At 45.0% G+C, this 19,805-nt stretch overlaps 1 protein-coding gene and 1 long non-coding RNA gene across 5 annotated transcripts in view; one reads left to right on the forward strand and one right to left on the reverse strand.

The window, feature by feature from the left end:
• The window catches only part of LOC120400693, a 30,468-nt gene extending 26,607 nt beyond the window's left edge, over positions 1-3,861 (forward strand). For 2 of the 3 annotated variants that reach the window (XR_005595996.1, XR_005595997.1), the window contains exons 2-3: positions 2,045-2,114; positions 3,095-3,854. This is a non-coding gene — a long non-coding RNA (uncharacterized LOC120400693). Of the gene's footprint in view, positions 1-2,044; positions 2,115-3,094 lie in introns of all 3 variants that reach the window. The other variant, XR_005595995.1, reaches the window with a different exon arrangement.
• The window catches only part of PDE7B (phosphodiesterase 7B), a 259,623-nt gene that overhangs the window by 6,003 nt on the left and 233,815 nt on the right, over positions 1-19,805 (reverse strand). For both annotated transcript variants that reach the window (XM_039529600.1, XM_039529599.1), the window contains 4 exons: positions 7,944-8,035; positions 6,677-6,821; positions 4,463-4,559; positions 3,019-3,099 (listed from right to left, as the gene is read on the reverse strand). In XM_039529600.1, the coding sequence (XP_039385534.1) occupies positions 3,019-3,099; positions 4,463-4,559; positions 6,677-6,821; positions 7,944-8,035 (415 nt within the window). The remainder of the gene's footprint in view (positions 1-3,018; positions 3,100-4,462; positions 4,560-6,676; positions 6,822-7,943; positions 8,036-19,805) is intronic.

Below are 19,805 nucleotides of genomic sequence, written 5' to 3' on the forward strand. Positions count from 1 at the left end.
AATATTCTCTCACTTACTGTGTACAATTCTACTCTACCTATATTAGACTTTTTTTAAGCAGCTGATTTGTATCCTTCCCTTGAATGGTTGTTCAAGATAGGTTTGTGTGTGTGTGTGTGTGTGTGTGTGTGTGTGTGTGTATATATACCATGTGAATCATGACTCTTATGGTCTACTTCAGAGCTGTACATTAACGGAGTTATTTACAAAGCTTAGTCCAAGTGCAAATCCCTGAGTCAAAAATGAACTTATGCTCTTATTTGGAAAGAGCTGCAGCAGCACAATTAAGGTTTTGGGTTTTGGTTCTGTTTAGTCAGAGGCTGTGGGTTCTTGAAACATAAACTGGATTAAGAGGTCACAGAAGGGCCCTTTTGTGTATGGCAGTGTGCATACCAGGCTAGTGGGATAGAGCTGTATGTTGGGCTATAACATGGAAATGACCTAGTATCTCTGAATCTTGGGAAGGTAACATTTTTCGAACCCATGGATAGAGGGGAGGGATTTTATCATCCACATGACTTTTCACCCTGCAGCAGGCACAATGAATATTTTAAGAACATCTCTATCTGAGGAGGATTTAATACTTCTTTATATGACCAAAATCACTTTTGACGGAAGAGAAAACAAATGAAGGCCATGACTGTAGTTTGATCTCAAAAGTAGGCTGTAAAACTAAAGTTCTGCTTTCAGTTTCTCCTGAAGCTATTGATTGCACTGGTTGTGTAATAATGCAGCATAGGAGATGTTTATAAATTTGCACTGCTGACTGGGAGACCCACTGCAGATTAAAAGAATTTTGTAAATAAATGAACCAACACAATGCAAGCATAATGCATCGTAAAATGTGCTCTGTTCATCAGACATATGTAGTTTACTGTTACAAAATAGAACATTTACTACAATTCAGAAGTATTACACATATCACCAATCAAGTCTTAATATTCTAATGAGACTGTGCTATAGCACTTTCCTCTTCAATCTTAGCTGAGAAACAAGGTGAAACAACCATATTGTGTGAAGTAGTGCTGATCAGAGATGTTCTGCTGTATTTTAAAAAGATAATATATCTTTTTTAAAATTATATTTACTCATTTTCACAGTAAGTGGCATTCTGGAATATTAATTTATATATAATTCAGTAAACTATGTGTATACATATACTTTTGAGCTCTTTGCTTATGTATTTCTGCCAATACTGTATTACTTCCCTCATTTATCTTCACAAACTTAGTCTGAGAAGAAATAGGAGCCGCTTAAAAAAAGGCTCTAATTTTCACTGAAATAAGAAAAATAAAGGTAGTTAGCAGCTGGCCCAGAACAGCTTCAGACATTTATTACTCCTCATAACACATGCATGAATAGCTATGGTTATCTCTGCCTTACAAATAGGGAAACTGAGGCCCAATAAGGTCAAAGGTCAGAAAAGGAGAGTGTCAAATCTAGAATTAGAACTGGGGTTTTCTGACTCCTGGTTCCTTGCTTTCTGGCATCTGGTGGCTTTCTCAGAGGTCTGCCTCTCACACATGGTAAGAGAGAAAAAGTGAAGCAATGTTTTGGACAAACAAACCTATATGCCTGAATGTTGCCATTGATATATAATCCCAATCTCACGAAGGTAATAACTCCTGAAATGTACATTGGGAAAGGGCTGGTACAACTAAAATCATTGCTGTGTGTCAGTGCCTGCTGGAACCAATGGTGCTATTAGGTGTACGGTCTGAACCCAACAAGGTGAAGAGCTGAATGTCCCTTGGTTTTTCTAGTATTGCCTTCTTTAGCCACTGCTAACATAATTATTTGTATTCCCTATGTGAATCTCACAATCTAGAAGGGTCTGTTTCAATTTCACTCTTTGTGAAATCTGTTACTAATGCTGCTGCTCCGTAGAAAAAGATTATTCCAATCCAAAGCAATGTTTCATATCAGCTAAGATGAACTTGATCTCAGTGGTGGAGTGAATCAGAATTGCCCAACTCAAAGCAATTACAAAGGGAGATTCAAAATCATCAGTTATTTACTATCATGTTTTTCAACTTGTTTCCAGCTCATGTGTTCCATGGCTTGGAGTAGGGGAGAAGGAGCAAACAAAATGTAAAGAACACAGTTCTTCAATGGTGAGTGTTTGGCACAGTATCTGAAAGGTTACACAACTGCTCAGTCATGCACATTGTCTGAAACGAGGTGCATTTTGAAAACACTGAGTAAGAATAAACCATGGGCTGTTGGGGTGGTCTACAAACAGTGCACTAGAGCCTGAGCTTAACCTTCAGACCACTTTCTGGGATGGGAGGGCTGTGAAGGCAGCAAATTCAGTTCTTGTGGCGGAGGGAAAGCCTGTGCCACTTTTGAATGGATCCACTCCTTCCCCTGCTGCTCAGTGCACTGCAGCCTGCTAGTCTTGGCAGAGCATGGTTGGTTGCAGTGTGAGAACTTGGAGGAAGAAGGAAAGGAGGAAAATCAGGACTCTAGAGAACTCATGGAAAAAATGAATGATTCATTCAGAGTCCTTGAGAAACCATCTTCCGCTGGCTCGCTAACTAGATTACATACCCACTGCAGCATGAGTACTGGATTATGGAGTATTTAGTGGGGATTTTTGTGGGAGGTCGGAATGGGAAGCAGGGTTTGAGTTAGTTTAACTGGGAGGCACTAAATAGGTAAAAGGTTTCATGAAACCCTTTACTTTACTTCACTCAGGACTATCACAGCAAACAAGTGGCATATTCCACCAAGTGGGATCGTGCTGCAACTGTCTGAACTTCTCTTTGAGGACCATTCATCCTCATGTGCTGCCACTGTGTCACTCCTCTGCTTGTTTACATTACGGCTGGACTCAGCCTTGCTCTTGGTTTATCTGGCCTGCTTGGCAAATGGGTTTTATTTTCATCCTATATTACTCCTGGGGTTATTGAAGTTTTTGGTATAAAACTACACGTCTATCTTCTGCTTAGCTTGTGTTGCACCTTCAGGGAGGCGAGGGGGAGGAGAAAGAGACAAAAGAATGAAAGTTAAGCTCACCAATTTGTATACTAGGTATGGAGTCCTTCTGCTGATTACAAAGAGGGCTTATTTCCAATTCAAATTTTTGTTCCAGATCACCTACCAAAAAAGAAAGGAGAACAACATTTTTGCCACTTGGCAATATTGAATATGATCTTTTATTCCTTATAATATGGATAGAACAGCAAATCCTAGGAGAATTGAACCTCTGCATTAACCCTTACATTTCATCTCCATTTGATGCCATGATGGACATCACCATTTTAAAAACAGACTGCAAGTCTCAACATGATCATACAATGGTTCCACATAGAAATCTGCAGTTAGAAATCGGAGGCAAGGCCTGTTATACATGCCTAAACAAATAAAACCAACAATTTAAGATGTCACAGGAAATGACTGTAAGCAGGAAGATCCTCTGGTTCATAGAAATCAGAGTGGAATGTATCTCAATCCATGACCTGCCGAGACAGCTGTTCTCTCTGGGACAACACAGCTAAGAAAACCCAGGATGAAGTATATGAGAGTTTGAAATGTTAGCAGTGGTATAAGCACGAGTAGTGTGGATTGGGCTTGGGCGTTTTTACCACCATGTGACTACTCTGGTGTGAAACTGCCTATAAAGGCCAGCTATTGCTGACAACCATGCTCAGTTGTGGTTTAAATTTGTAGTGGACATGAAATGTCAATAAATTCAGTACGCCAGAGCACTATGCTTGCTCTTCTACCATCTTCACCCCTTCCTTTAGGCTCTGTTAATACTACTAAAAAGGGGATTTAACAGTGATTAAATTCCACTACATCCTCACTGTGTTGTAGCACAATCTGGCCTGGCCTGTGCAGATGGAGCCAAATGGTATGTCGTTACCATGTTTAAAAACCATGTTTAGCTTTGCTCTCAGTAGGGGTTAGAAAATGTTTACATTTAGGTTGCATTAGAACTTGGCTTAGTGATGAGCATGTTCAGACTGTGTCTAGTTTCCCTGCAACTATAAGTAGAGGAGAAGGAAAAAGCAAATGTAACACTCTAAAGGTAGGAACTGTAGTTATATTTTGGAAAGCAAAGGAAAACAAGTGATGGCTGTGTAATTTCTGAGAACTACATACCCATGGGACTTCCAGCTCAGAGCGGATAACAATGACCAGAGATTTTGTACAGTTAATTGAAGGTTCAAGGCACAGCAGAACCACCCTCACTGACACCGTCTTACAGGGGCAATCAGATCAAAGAAATACCCGCTTCTCTTCTGTTTCATTTCCTCCTCTTGCCCCTCATTACGAACCACATGCAAAATAAGGCCACATTTCTGCTCGTCATCATATTTTTTGGGAGATTTCAGGGGGGAATTGGGTAGTTGATTGCAGAGCAAATGCCACTTGAGATTAGCCAATTTCTCTCTTGTCACATTAAGTGCCTTAAAGAACAAAGTGAAAGGAGAATTCAGTATGTCAGAGGGCTAACCTTGCCGGTAGAATTCCTCACAGACCCTTTCACTCCACTGCTTGCTCATCTGCCAGAGCCGGCAAGGATTGCAAATGTCAGCACACTTCAGCGCGATCTGAAAGTAAAGGAGGAGAGTGGTGGTGGGGAGAAGAAATTATTAGCTAGCAATCGTTCAGCAGTGAATTTATTGCACTCTGAGGTGCCGTGAAACTGCTGGGCCCTGCAAGCTTGCTGCCAAGATGGATTCAAGAATACATTATAGAAACTGAGCCCTGCCCAAATGTGCCGCTTCAGGAAACAGCACTTATTCAAGCCTGTAACAAAACCTTCATTCAGAGCCCCATTTTATAGTAGCGAGAACGAGAGAAGCACCACATTCCAAGTGTGCACAGCCTCTTGGATATGACTGGTGGTGGGCAAGCCAACAAAAGCTTCAGGCTGACTCCTGCTGACTGCCTGCCTTGGCATTCATCAATGAGGACAAGGAAATGAAGAGCCAAGCCAGTGTGAAACTATTCGGGCATCACTTCTTTATGGTGTCAGTGAGTGACCTTACATATAACTTTAATTGTGCTTGGGTTTAATATGTGTATACAGTCAGCTCAGAGGGGTCAGCTGTGTTTTTGTTTACTGAGCTAAGCATAGGACCTTCTGGTTTGCCCCTGACTTGTTTTCACCTTGCTAGCAGTTGAAAGTGTTTTGCTGAGGTAGAGCTGGGGTAGGACTGGCAAGGGAAGGAATTATAATCAAGTAGCTGCTGCTTCTTCAGAAGAGTAAGATATGCAATAATCTGCCTGTCTTGCCTCCTTGAAACAAAATGTCTTCTGTGTGCTTTCTTCCTGGACAAAGTACATCTAGTTGATGGGTTTATTATTAGACTTCATGACAGATAGGGCAAAATGCTGGTGCAGATGCCAAAGGCATAGAGATTGCAGATTTCACCTATGGTAAAAGTCATTACCTCCTTTCTAGAAAATAAATGGAGGTGGAAAAAGGGCGCAACTTATTTGGTAGGCACCGTGGACTCTAGTCATTTAGACATGGGACTAGAAATCAAGAGACCTGCATTCTAATTCTGGCTGGACACTAACTAGCTTTGTGACCATAAGAAAATCATTTATGTTATCTGAGCCTCAGTTTCCTCATCTGTAAAATGGGTATAAAGAAGTAAACTACTAAAGTATGTTTTATAAGTAATATTGAGGCCAGTCAGTTTAATCCAATAGACCTTGAGGAAGTGGTAGCACCCTCCCACAATTCACAAGTCTGAATTTTCACAGGAAAGCACAGTTGTTTTTCGTGTTTTCTCCACTGGAACCCATGCTACATTTTGCACCATCATTTTGCCTGATCTGTTGTGAAGCATAATTACAAACCCATTGCCTAAATGTAGTGGTCCATGAAGAAACCAGGCCTAAGACATTTTGTTCAAGGAGGCAAGACAGACAAACTAGTACATATATTACTCTTCTGAAGGAGTAGTTACCGGAATATCATTCCTTCCCTCACCTGACCCCAGCAGTACCTCAGCAAAGTATTTTAAGCTGGCAGCAATTAGAGTTTGTTTTTAAGTGATGAGAATTACTTGAGGTGTTTTGTATGATAAAAGCTATTTAGGAGCAGGTAGCGTCGTGTGGTGCTATTTCTACAGAAAAAATGCAGCATACAGCTACCTTTAGGTTAATAGTGAAGGTGATGTAATGGGTGGAAATTTGCTCTGAAGATACCATTAACTACTGCAGTATAGCTGGAAGAAGCAATCTGAGTCCATTTGATTTTAAATTAGATTTGGTTCTTTCATTATCTGGGGAAGCACTGCCACGGCAGTGGTTTCCTCCATGCAGATGGAGATTAGGAGCATCAACGAAGTGACCACTGCTTGGCCACCTACTGCCAACTCCTCTGTGAAAAAGCATTGTCAGTGGGTGGAGTAAGAGGCCGAGCTTCCTACCCTCTGCTGAAGTAGCAGTTGCCACGACAGGGGAAATAGTTAAGGGGAGAGACAAAGTGGCCTGCAACTCAAGAGGTGAATAATAGTTGATCCTTTGCTGCATCTGCTATATTCAGATTATAACATAACACCTGGTACATGGGGAAGTATTGGAGGTACGTTTTTGCTTGCTTTGAAACATGCTAAGTGACAGCAGCAAAGCAGTTAAGATGGCGGGTAATGGGTACCCTAAGGCTGAGCTAACATACATATACTGTTCCTTTAAGGGGAAAAAAAAGTACCTGCAGCATAAAATGTCTGTCTGGTGCATCCTCCAATCTCAGATCCTTATTTTCGAGGTGAGCTTTCAACTGGGTCAAAAACTCATTCTGTCTATTGATGTCTGTTGCCAAGATGAGGGAGCCCAGCTGCTGTTCGATATCCTGGCTGTAGGCAAGAAAAATGAGCCCTTTTGAACATGGAATTGTTGAACATCATTGGTTTTAAACCACTTCATAGCCTGCCTCCTTCTGAGTATTATGTGATGACTCCAGCTAACAGACAGATTCCATTTCATTGTTCTCCATTGGGATAGCTTGCAGGAGACCAGCAGTTTAGCTGGCACTGGGATGTATGTGGCATAGGCTGTGTGGTAGAATAATCATGTTGGTGTAAATTGCCCAGGGAGCTTCCATAAAGTATTGTGAAGAATGCAAACTGAACAGCAGGATGTGTTATTGAGTGAACACAAAAGGCATCTAGAAGAATTAATGTCATAGGGTTTTAGACTGGCAGCCACACAAACACCAAGGCGTTGTACATTATTTCTTTAAAGAAGGATTGAGAAGAAGGGGATTGGATGATTTAGGAAATTACTAATGGGATAGAAAGCCTGTCCTTTCTATCTAATCTGTTTGCATTCTTCCCAAGCCACCAGTGATTAAAACTTAAAACTGGTGGTTCGTGTGAAAAATCTGTCTCCGTACATTTCCCAAGGATCAACACTGTGCACACGTACACACAAACAACTGCAGCAAAAACCAACACGCTACGGTCAGCTCCGCCTACATTCAGTCTCTGTTCTTTCTGCTGACTTTGCCATCTCCCTCTGCTCAGAAACCGTCAGATATGAAGCACATTCTTCTGGTAGTGTGGGAGACACCTAGGGCATATCTACCCTAGCCATGTCTTCTGTTTCCCACCGTTGTTAACACTAACTCTGAGCAGGTTTAATTGATATGATGTAAAAAACAACACCCCACAATGGGTGGCCATCGGTGCCTTCTCAGCATTGGGCCTCCTAACCATGCTAATATTGGTGCAGCTGAGCAAGTATTAGCAACAGTGACAAACTTGTAGGTAATATTCCTAGTGAAGCCTCAGCCCAGGGGCATCCCATGCTACCAGGCCAATGTGCTTTACATCACCTTCAGGAGCGGGTGAGACACTAGCTCAGCCTCCAATCAGCCTTTGGCCCCTCTGCTTATGGTTTTTAATCAAGCAGTGAAATAGGCTATTGGTTTGTTTGCCATGGAATTTATCAGTATGTTTCACATGGGTGGCACTTACGTCATTTCCGTTGGTAGATGGGCAAGGAGCCTGGATTCTCGAAGCATGCCTATTGTTGATCTCCAGTGATGATTTTCTAACACAGAAACATTCTGAGGAGGAAGGAGGTAAGGAAATAAAAAGACACAGCGGATAGATTTCTTACATTTAACAGAGATGCCTAAGATTTGCCAGACCTTATAAGTGATCCATCTCATCAGGTTTCCTGCCACTACCAATGGACAATACCTGATACTGCAGCCAAAGACCCCAAATCCCATGGAGTGCCTAGCTAACTTAAATGCTATAGGTATGCCAAACCTCAGGCAATCAGGTCATGTCAGGAGTCAGAGGTCTTCCTACTGCTGAGTACCTCAAACACACTATTATTTTTGAGACCTTGGCATGCACTAAGGGCACTTTAAAAAATTCACACCACCATTTGTTTATTACATAGTTGCAAAGAAACAAATAGTACAGATGAGCCGTTAAACAAATTCATTTTCACAGTGTTTTAGTAACATCGTAAGTGATAAGCGACAAAGAGTCCTGTGGCACCTTATAGACTAACAGACGTATTGGAGCATGAGCTTTCGTGGGTGAATGCATCTGACGAAGTGGGTATTCACCCACAAAAGCTCATGCTCCAATACTTCTGTTAGTCTATAAGGTGCCACAGGACTCTTTGTCGCTTTTTACAGATCCAGACTAACACAGCTACCCCTCTGATACATAAGTGATGTATCTGTCCCTTCTATTTTTGTTCCTTTTTTTGTTCAGTTTCCATCTTTTCTCTTCTCTTTCTCCCCTGCTCTCTTGTTTCTCTCTTTTTCATTCCAGAATATGCCTCCCTTTCCAATTTCCTTCCTTCTTTTACATCTTTGCCTCTCTATGCCCATCATGCTATGCTGCACCTATTAGCCTGTTCTGCTTAGAGTTTACTCTTTTTCCTAGTATCTTGTGCTTCTCAGACCATCCTCACATCTTTTCTTTCACATGTTCAATTAAACGAAAAAGCAACAAAATTTAGAACTGATAAAAGGAAATACTTTCTTTTGCGACACAAATTAGGCTGTGGAACTCATTGTCACAAGGTATCACTCAGGCCAAGAGCTGAGTAGATTTAAAAAAAGAATGAGAAAATACACATGGATAGCATACAGATCCAGAGATGCTAAAGGGAAGATTAAAACAAATCCAGAAAAGTTTTGTTATTTCAGGACATGAACTAGTTTTTAATTACTGAGGGTTAGGAAAATAGCTTTCCTTGTGGGCAAGTTAGTGCCTATTACTTCATACTGCAACTTCTAAAATATTTGGTAATGGCTACTGTGGGAGACAAGATATGAGGCCCATAGGTCTGATACAGAATAGCAGTTTCTTTGCAAATGGAACCTCAAAGTGAAATTGGCAAGATACTTTGTCAGCATCACTTTTCTCTGTTCCCAGGTGAGGCTGAGAATCAAAATGAAACTGTCCAAATAGCCAGTCAATTTCATATTGAGGTTCCACTCACAGGTGGAGTTGGAGCAGTTGGTAGGAAAGAGGCAAAAGTGAGAGCCAGGGCAAAAAGTTTAATTGCCCTGATCAATACGGTTTGCATCATTCAGAGCTTCTATGAAAATACTACATGCAAAATAATACATAACAGCAAACTGACTACAGTATGCCATCTGAAGTTAATACTGGTGTCAGACAAGGATCTCTTGTGTAACCCAGGATCCTTTTACCGGTAGTAGATTGGGTAATGAGAGAGACCACAGAACAACCAAGGGGCATACAATGGACTTTCACAAAGAAGTTAGAAGACCTTGAGATATCCATAATGACTACCAAGCCTTTTTCCTCTGAGGAGCTCATGGATTTGGGGAGTATGGCTTTTAATGCAAAGTTCAGATTACTTTTGACACTGTGCATTACTGTTTATTTAGCCAAATTAAATTTTATCCATGCTCTTGCTGCCCAATTGCCTAATGTATTTAAATACATCAGGATTGTCTCTTATAGTCCTGTAGCTTTGACTACCCAAAATAATTGAGTCTAAGCAGGAATTTTCACCTATGAAATTCTATGAGCAAGGCAGAGGACAGGTGTGATGTGCTCATGGTAGCCTGTGTTGCTGAGCAGATGCGCTGCAGTGTTTTGTACTAGTTGGAGTTTCCTGAGTGCTGAAGGCTTCATACCCAAGTAGATTGTGTTGCTGTAATCCAGCTGAGGGGTGACAAAGGAACTCTACTGAGACCAGATCTTCAGTGGCCAGGATGGGATTTACTATCTCTTAGAGTCCCTTCTGCAGGCCGCTGTGGATGCCACTGCATCCTGCGTGGCTCCCTGTGCCATGCCCTTTCCCTCAGTGCAACAGAATCACATTGAATTTGCTCTGATTGGGGGCCTTCTGTGGCTCTTACTTAGGCTTTGTCTACACTGCCAATTGAAAGACAAAACTTTTATCGTTCAAAGGTGCTTAAAAAAAGCCCCCCCCACCCCCAAAGACAAAAGTTTTGCTGCAGCAAGTGGCAGTGTAAACGGCTCATTGTCAGCAGGAGCACTCTCCTGTGGACAACGCAAACCCCGCTCGTAGGGGGTGGAAGTATTTTGTTGGCAAAAGTGCTGACAAACAGCATGTATGCTGCCCGACTTTTAGCGACATGGCAGTACTAAAAGCTGTGTAGTGTAGACAAAGCTGTAGACTGGAGGATTTAGTCCGCGGTAACATATGTTTATTAATAACGCTGGTAATGACTTCTGGACCGCTCCACTATTAATCTGTCTCCATTCTGGGGAACAGTCAGTCACCATTATTACTTTGCTATTGCTTAACCAGTTTGGAATCTGCCTTGATAAGACTTTCCCCCTTGCTCCATGCTTAGCTGTTTTCCCGCAGAGTCTCCAAGAATGTACCTTATTAAAAGCTTTTAGAAAATCTATCTAAATGATGCCCACTGGGTTACCTTCATCTATTAGCTTTTACTTTATAGAGGCACTCATTTCCCTTATAGAAGCCAGGTTGATTTTGACACGGTCTGGTAACATTGTCTATTACTATTATTATTTCTTTATTACTTATAATGCCCAGGAGCCCTAGTCATGGGCCAGCACCTCATTGTGATAGGTGCTGTACAAACACAGAACAAAAAAGGTATTCCCTGCCTCAAACAGTTTACAGTCTGTCTAAGACCAGAGCCCAACAGATGGGTACAGACAGACCAGCTGGGGAGTACAGGGAAACAATGAGACAGTGTTGTCTAAATAGACAACACAGACACAGGATGGGGGAATGGTGAAAACAAACAACCAGGGTGAACAATGTGATGGCAACAAAGAACATGTTAGTGCCATGATTTTGTTTGTTTTTGGGTTGTGGGAGGGTTTAGTTAGGGGATCAGCTAAATAGAAAGAAAAGGGAAAAGTGTGGGAGGGATGAGGCAGGGGAGGAGAGCATAGAAGGGGCAGGTATGGAGCGAAGCTGAAGTGAAGAGATTGCTCCAACCCTCCCGGCTCCTCCTCACAAACAGTCAGTCAGCACAGGGCAGAGACAGTCAGAGAACATTCTGCAGTTTCAGATGGAGTGGCCAAAGGTCCCTGTTTTGTCTGCTTCTGGTCCTATTGGCTGAGGTCTCTGGCTGGCTGCTCTATATTAAATATATTACTTTATCCTTAGACTTTCAGTCAGCTTTCCTGGAGAGCACCAGACTGGTAATTCCTGGGATCTCCGGCTAGTGACTCAGTCAGTCATGGAAGGCTATGGTGGAATTAACACAATGCCCTTGGGGTCGTTTAGGTAAGAGAGAATTCAGACATCTTTTGGGGTGTGTTTTTAAGCTGGCAGTGAGAAATAAGGAGTCAGATGGAGATGAAGCGTAACTGAGAGAAACTATTTGTTTATAGTTCTAGAGAGGTGGTTATGGTTTAGAGACATGATATTCTAAGGGCACACACTTCCTGGAAGGAGCCATGGCATTCTAGCATGCCGGTCTCCTACAGAAAGCATTGGGAGGGAACATGTCCCGAAGCATAAAACAAAGACGTGTGAGAAGGATCACATCTGGATGGACAAGACACACATACAAGCATGTAAGACATGAGTTGGTAATTTCAGGGAAAATTTGTTTTTTCAAGTTTCTGGTATTTAAGCTACTGTTCTTCATTTCTTATGCAGTGCTCCTGGGGATGCTTATTTACACATCTTTATCTCATTCCTTTGACTTTGCTGTCAGTGTATATAAATAAATTACTCACATAAGGGACAGTTTCAATGAATGAACAGCCATTCAATGTTTTGTTTTATCCTCGTTGTTCAATGCGTGACTCTAGACCTTAATTACTGTACAGTACTCAAATCCTGCTCTGAAGACAGAATTATTAATTTAGTCATGAACTTTTCTCCGGTGCTCCTCACTGTAGTGTCTGAGTGTGTCAGGAATATTTATTTATTTCCATAACACTCCTGTCAGATGAGTAGGTGGTATTATCCCGGTTTTACAGATGGGGAACTGTAGTACAGAGAGATTAAAGTTAGAAGTATTCATTCATTTCATTCATTTGAGAAGTCTAGGACCTGATTTTCCCCTGTATTTAGGATTATCTAGCCCGTTACAGCTTTTGTGAGCGCTCAGTATTTCTGTAAAACCTACCCCAGGGTTTGAAGTTGGGTACCCAGAAAATGAGGAACACCTACTTGGTGACCACCTGTGCAAAGTTTGGTTGGGTGATTTGCCCACCACCACACAGGAACTCTGTGGCAGAGGCAGGGATATAACCCAGTTCCCCAGGGCAGCATTTAACTGCTTTAAGCATGAGACCAGTCTTTCTCTTCCTGCAATCCCCTGCCTCATTCACTACACACCTTCCAACTTCTGCAACAAACGAGGCAGACAAAAGACCGACAGACAAAAGTCTTAATCTGATCTCATTCTTCACCTCCATCCAAATGGCTCTCAGCCCCTTCTCCACATTCTCATTGACTTCCCATACCTGGTTTTCCTGCACAGCAAGTCCCAGTCTCCCCATCATATCAGCTTCATGTTCCAGCCAAGCAGGCTCCCTGATGCAGTCTACTTCTTCTGCCACCTCCATCAAGGTTCTATGTGCACCAGTCTAATTTACTGACGTGTGTGGCAGTGTGTGAAATTCATTTGAAGCACACAAAGGTAGAGGTACTGTGGAGGGTAAGAGCAAAATCCACCCCCCAAGCTCAGAGGCAGGGTGCAGGTCTGCAGTGCTGCTCCCAGCAGCTATTACTGCATCCTATGAGCTGAAATAGCATCCCCTGTACCTCCCCATAGCTTGTGTGTGTGTGTATGTGTGTGTGTGGGGGGGGAATAGGGCCATTTTGGATCCCCTGGCCCATGCATTGCTGTTCTCTGCAGCACACAGGGTGTAACTACCTCCCTGTGTAGCTTGCATTCCACAAACCTCTTTGGAACATGAGTGATACGGGGAGGGTCTTTGCACAAGCCCTCCAAGGTGAATTGCAGCCAAGATGCCCAATGTGTCCTGGATTTATAATATGAAGATGCAAAGATCCTAATCCCATAATATTCGTAACACAACACACTCTAACAGTGTTTAATGAGACACCTCTATACACTGCATACTGTGTAGCAGGGAACGTTGCAACTGGTGCCCAAACATAGTGGTGGGGCTGGGGCTTGCAGTTAGATAATTACCACGAAACATTGTGGCTCTGGTGGGGAGGGATATGTTTTCCCCTCAGCTGGGAGAGGAGAGAAAAGGGAAAAATCTCTACATTACACAATGCCACCCAATTTCTGCATTCAGTGCAGGCTTTGGGTAGTGAGCAGTAAGTAAGGCCTGGGGCCACCCTCTGTAGTTGGTTCAAATTCTGTCTGTGGTCGCCAAATGATGAAGATAAAAAGAAATATTGAACATTTACTGAATCCTGTGCACTGAGTGATGCAGGGGTGCTATGGGAAATACAAGCAGTGTTCAAGACTAGCTGGGCCTGTCCTGGTGCCTGACACATTTCTTCCCAGGCAGGCAGGTCGTTTGTCTGGTTTTAAGCCAGACAGGCCTGTTTTTAAATCTTGCACACATGGTTCGTGAGTAGAGTTCCATGTCTGTCATGGAGGTCATGGATTCTGTGACTTTCCATGACTCCTGCAGTGGCCAGATTGGCTGAGCCCAGGGCGGCCCCGGGGACAGCCGCACTGGCTGCTACTGGAGTGGCTCTGGGGCCAGCCGCACAGGCCACTAGTCGGGCAGCCTAGGCAGCTGGCCCCAGGGACCACCTGAGCAGTGGCTGTTGTGGTGGTCACTGCCCCCCCGGCCCTCCCTTAAGCAGCGGCCCCCTGCCCCCAAAGCAGCACCCCACCCCTGGTCCCCATTGAGCAGTGGCCGCGGCCCCCCCCCCCCCCCGCAGCAGCTGTCTCGGGGGCGAGTAGCTGCTGCTCGGTGGCCCCTGCCAGCGGTCCCGGGGGGTGGCCCCCAGCAGCTGGTGCTGCACTGGCCCTCTCACAAGCAGCGACCTCCCCCGCCCCACCCCCCCTGCCCCAAGCAGCGGTCCCGGGGCAGTCCCCAGCAGCTAGTGCTGCGTTGCCTTCCCACAAACAGCAGCCCCTCCTCCCCCCAAGCAGCGCCCCCCCCCCCCATCCAGCACCAGTCCCGGGGGCAGCGGGGGCCGCAGCGGCGTGGCGACCCCTGGCAGCGGTCCCGGGGCAGTCACCAGCAGTGGTCCCGGGGTGGCCACAGCAGCGGTCCCAGGGGTGTCCGGAGTAGCCGATGCTCAGTAGCCCCCGACGGTGGTCCTGGCAGCTGGTGCTGTGCTGGCCCTGCCCCCCCCCAAACAGCGGCCTCCCGCCTCCCTCCCCAGCAGTGGTCCCCGGGGCAGCCGGAGCAGCCACTAGTTGGCGGCCCCCAGCAACGGGTCCGGGGCAGACCCTGGCAGCTGGGCTGCACTGCCTCACTCGCCTGAGCAGCAGCCCCGTGGCCCCCTCCCACCCCCGTAGCACTCCAGGGGGTGGCCGGAGCAGGTGCTGCTTGGCGGCCCTCAGCAGCTGGGGCCCTTGGCCCTGCTGAGCAGTGACTCTCCGGGAGGGCCCCCCACAAGATTTAGTCGGGGTATTTATAGTATAAGTCATGGACAGAGCACAGGCTGTGAATTTTTATTTATTGCCCATGACATTTTCATGACGTTTACTAAAAATACCCATGACTAAATCATAGCCTTACTCGTGAGGTCACATTGGTGGGGTGGCAAGCACTTAAAACTAGCATCTCCGTGTGTTCAAGGTCACACCCGTGAGGGCACGGTCATGCAGGCTGGGGCAGGCCCATGCCATTTTTGGAAGTACTGGACTGTCTGGTATTCTAGGGATGCATGAGAAGCCACCCTAATTCTATGAGATAATGCAACAATGCTGTGACGTCAGCAGCTCCTGCCCACTTGCTCCAGGCGTGAGCTTGGGAACGGCTGGTGTCAGTTCATTAAGGAACTGCTCTGGTTTCTGTAGGGGCAGGTATGGGAGAGATAAGAGAGGGATCACCAAGAGAAAAGTGACAAGGGAGAAGACTAAAGGGAGGTGCCACAAAGGACTGCAGGGAGGAAGAACCATGAGGAATCACCTAGACAAAAGAAGGATGGACCACAAGAAAGTGCATGGAGGAGGGTGGGACCACAGGAATCATGTGGAAGAGGAAGCGATGGGACCACAAGGGATTGCATAGTGGAAGGGGACCACAAGGGATCACATGCAAATAGAGGAGGCGGGAGGACAAAGGATTGTGTGGAGGAGAAAGAGACGGGCGCATGAAGGCCTGTGTGGAGAAGGAGAGACCATGAGGGATTGTGAGGTAGTGGAAGAGGGACCACGAGGAATCACACGGAAGAGGAAGGATCACAAGGGGTTGTACAGAAGAGAAGGAGGTCAGACCACAAAGGATCACATGGAGAAGGAGCTGGGACCATGAGGGATTCATAGACTCTAGGACTGGTAGGGACCTCGAGAGGTCATCAAGTCCAGTCCCTGCCCTCATGGCAGGACCAAATACTGTCTAGACTATTAGATGAAGAGGACAAGGTGGGCCCATGAGAGATTGCATGAAGGAAGAGGAGGAGAAGGGACCGTGAGTGATCGGGCAGCACAGGAGAGTCCATGAAGGATTGCATGGTGGAGGAAGAAGAGACCTCATGAGGGATTGTGCAGATGAGGAGGAAGGACCACAAGCGATTGCATGGACTAGGTGGTGGGACCATGAGGGACTATATGGAGGAGGGATCATGAGAGAGTGTGTGGTGAAGATGGAGGAGGAGAAGGGACCATAAAGCCTATGAAACCTAAATTGTACCCTCTTGCGCTTATGCATTATGATACAGTCTTTAATGGCACGATCGCTTACTAATTTTCAGTGCACAGAACAGATGGTGCTTACTTACTGAGCAGCTATTTTCTCATTGTTCAATGTGTGGCCATAGGCCTTATTTATTACACACTATTCACACCCTGCTCTGAAGGCAGAATTATTAATTTCCTCATGGGCTCTTCTATGGTGCTTATCACTCAAGTATCCAAATGCTTCATAAATATTAATGAATTTATCTTCACAACACTCCTGTGAAATGAGGGGGTGATATAATCTGCAATTTAAAGATGAGGCGTTGAGGCCCCCAGCAACACCCTGCCAAATTTCAAGTCATTGCTGCAAAGCATAAAGGCACTAGAACTTCTCTATCAAATGGTTATAATTTTTTTTTATAAAGGGCAAAGCAATGTATTTTTCTTCAATCTCACTCTCAGAAATGGCTGAACTGGTTTAGCTGAAACTTTAAGTAAAAAATAAGAATTAAAAAAAATTAGTCTGAGACAGACATGGAAAATTTCAGTCCAACCAAAGTTATAAGCTATTGAAAACAGGGTCTTATAATGGAAAAGGTCAGGCAACCTTTAATTATCAATATCGCTACCAGCTCCTCCTATAATTCATATTTTCTTTCAATCTGTCCTTGTTACTTATGATTTTTAGTTAGGAGGAAATATATAAACTGGAATAAGTGACCAAAGTCTGATGTACCTGCAGAATCATACAACAAATAGTGTGTTAGCTCGTTGAGGGAGGCACTGTCTCTTAGTATGTGTTTGGACAGTGCCTAGCATATGGAGTCCTGACTAGGCACTGCCACAATATAAATTTTAAAATAATGTACGTGACATCAAGATGCCTCCACTCTGCCCTCAACAGATACAGACCTATTGTAAGATGGTGGATGGTGACAGTATAAACTATAACAATTCTTCTCAGAACTATCTTACTATCAAGAAGTCCTGTTGCTGAGGAGACATCCATGACAAATGCTTATTGCATTCTCCAAGTTCTATTATACTGTTTCTTTGACACACCATTTATTAATACCTAATAACTAAAGTGGAAAGAAGAAAGTTGGGTAGATCATGTTACTGCAGATCTGAGAGGGGAGAGGGAAATATATGGGAAAACAGGTCCAGCTAGATGCTCACATTATCTATTTTTCTTTCTTATTTCTTTCACATTTTCTGAATTTACTGTTCTAATTCATTCTTCCTATCACAGCTCTTTTTTTGTTTTACTAAAACCGTGAGATGTTTCTGTATATTCAGGGAAAGAGATGGGGTTTGACTAGTTAATGTTGGAAAGTACTCTGAGATACTCTGAGGAAAGCTGCTATAGAAGTGCAAGATGAGTTCCTACTAGAAGCATAAAAAGTTTGAGTGTTTTCAGTTCTGTAAATTTCTGCTCATGCATGGGCAGCGGGTATAATAGGCCAGGGGAGGCTGCTGGATGCCTGGGCAATGGTGGACCCGCCTGCGCTCTGCCTCTTCTGCTTACTGCTCTGCCTCTTCCCAGAGGCCCCCACTGCCCATCTGCCGCTGCCTGGTGAGTCCCTCCTGTCCTCCACTCCAGCCCCCTTCTCCACAGGTCCCTGCTGCTCGCACATCCCTCTTCTCCTCCACCCCCCTCCCCATGAGACCTCCCCCTGACTGCCACCTCCCTCCTCACCCCCCCCCACCCCCATGGGGGAGAGGGGTGGAGGGGAGGAGAGACTGTGGATGGGGTGGAGGGGACCTCATGGGGAAAGGGGGTGGAGGAGAGGAGGGACACAGTGAGAGTGGGGAGGGCTTTGTGGGGGATGGGAGAGGAGAGGAGGGACATGGTGAGAGCGGTGGCAGGGGGTCCGAGTGGGGAGGGAGCCAAGCCGGGGAGAGGTGGGCCCTGGGGCAGAGTGGGGGAGGGGCCACAGGTGGAAGAGGCAGAGTTAGCCTCCCCTAGGGGAAGCTTCACCCACTGTCCATCATGGTCTAATATTATACAGCAAGACTGCATTAAAGCTCTCAGTCTCTCTCTTCACCCCTTCCCTCCCCCCATATTTTAAATTCACTCTGGACAACTAAAGAAAGATCAGGTTAACAAGCGACAGCTGAGCACGAAGCCATACATCTCTAGCATTAAGTGCTAGCAGCTAGAAACCATACAGCTGCTGCTAGCAATTAGAATTGTCAGCTTTCCACCAAGGCCCCCTCTGCTGACTTATTAAGGCTAATTGCCAACAGGTATCAGATTGCCTTAGCCTGTGGGGATATAAACCAAACAGAGAGCGGCAGGGGCGGCTCTAGCTTTTTTGCCGCCCCAAGCACGGCTGGCAGGCTGCCTTTGGCGGCGTGCCTGCAGGAGGTGCCCGGTCCCACGGATTCAGTGGCTCATCTGTGGGAGGTCCGCCAGTCCTGCAGCTTCGGCGTACCCGCCGCCAAATTGCTGCTGAATCCGTGGGACCGGCAGCGCTCCCGCAGAAACGCTGCCAAAGGCTGCCTGACTGCCACCCTCACAGGGACTGGCAGGGCACCCCCCACAGCTTGCAGCCCCAGGAACGCACTTGGAGCGCTGGTGCCTGGAGCCACCGCTGGGGAGCGGACTAGGAGGTGGTGGGTTAGTGTGAATTGCAAACTGGTGTGTTTCTTAACAATTAACTCATGATCTAGAGGAAGCTTAATCCTTTATTTGAACCCCTATGTGACACAGATATCTATATATATGGCTGGCTGTAGGAAGCTTTCATTATGTTTAGGGCCTAAAACCCAAGGTACGGATTGTTACAGTTCCCATACTGGGTAGCCCATCATAATGAGATTACTAGGGGCCAAAATTATACTGTTCCTTAGACAGTCACAAAATAAGTGGAAGAGAATGTTCTCAAAGAAGGTAGTGGCTGTCATGAGAAGTTTCAGAGTAGCAGCCGTGTTAGTCTGTATCCGTAAAAAGAACAGGAGTACTTGTGGCACCTTAAAGACTAACAAATTTATTTTAGCATGAGCTTTCGTGAGCTACAGCTCACTTCTTCGGATGCATAGAATGGAACACACAGAAAGGAGATATTTATACATACATGAGAAGGCCATTGATGTTTCTGATGATCAAACCTCAGAAGATTCAGTGATGTAAATAAATCCCCCAAATCTGGGTGCTTCTCTGAGGTACCCACATCTCTCAAAACCACAAAGCTGGGCTACGAATGACATGAGAATGGGCTTCTCTGTGAGAAGGTTCCTATTTCTGGCTGGAACCCAGTAGTGCAGAGGTAAATCAAAACCTAACAGGAAGTGAGGAAGACTGGACATTAAATAGACTATTGAAAGAAAAAAGTTACCTAGGGAGGTGGTAGAATCTCCATCCTTAGAGGTTTTTAAGGCCCAGCTTGACATGATTTAGTTGGTGTTGGTCCTGCTTTGAGCAGGGGGTTGGACTAGATGACCTCCTGAGGTCCCTTCTAACCCTAATATTCTATGATTCTAAGATTCTATTTTCTGTTGTCAGAACTCAGGGTTTGTATGAGACGGCTCTCCCACATTTCTCTTTCCATGGATCCTAACCCTGCCTTCCACAGCCATTTGGCTC

The sequence above is a fragment of the Mauremys reevesii genome, linkage group 3, assembly GCF_016161935.1.
Source record: "Mauremys reevesii isolate NIE-2019 linkage group 3, ASM1616193v1, whole genome shotgun sequence".
Classification (NCBI taxonomy): Eukaryota; Metazoa; Chordata; order Testudines; family Geoemydidae; genus Mauremys; species Mauremys reevesii.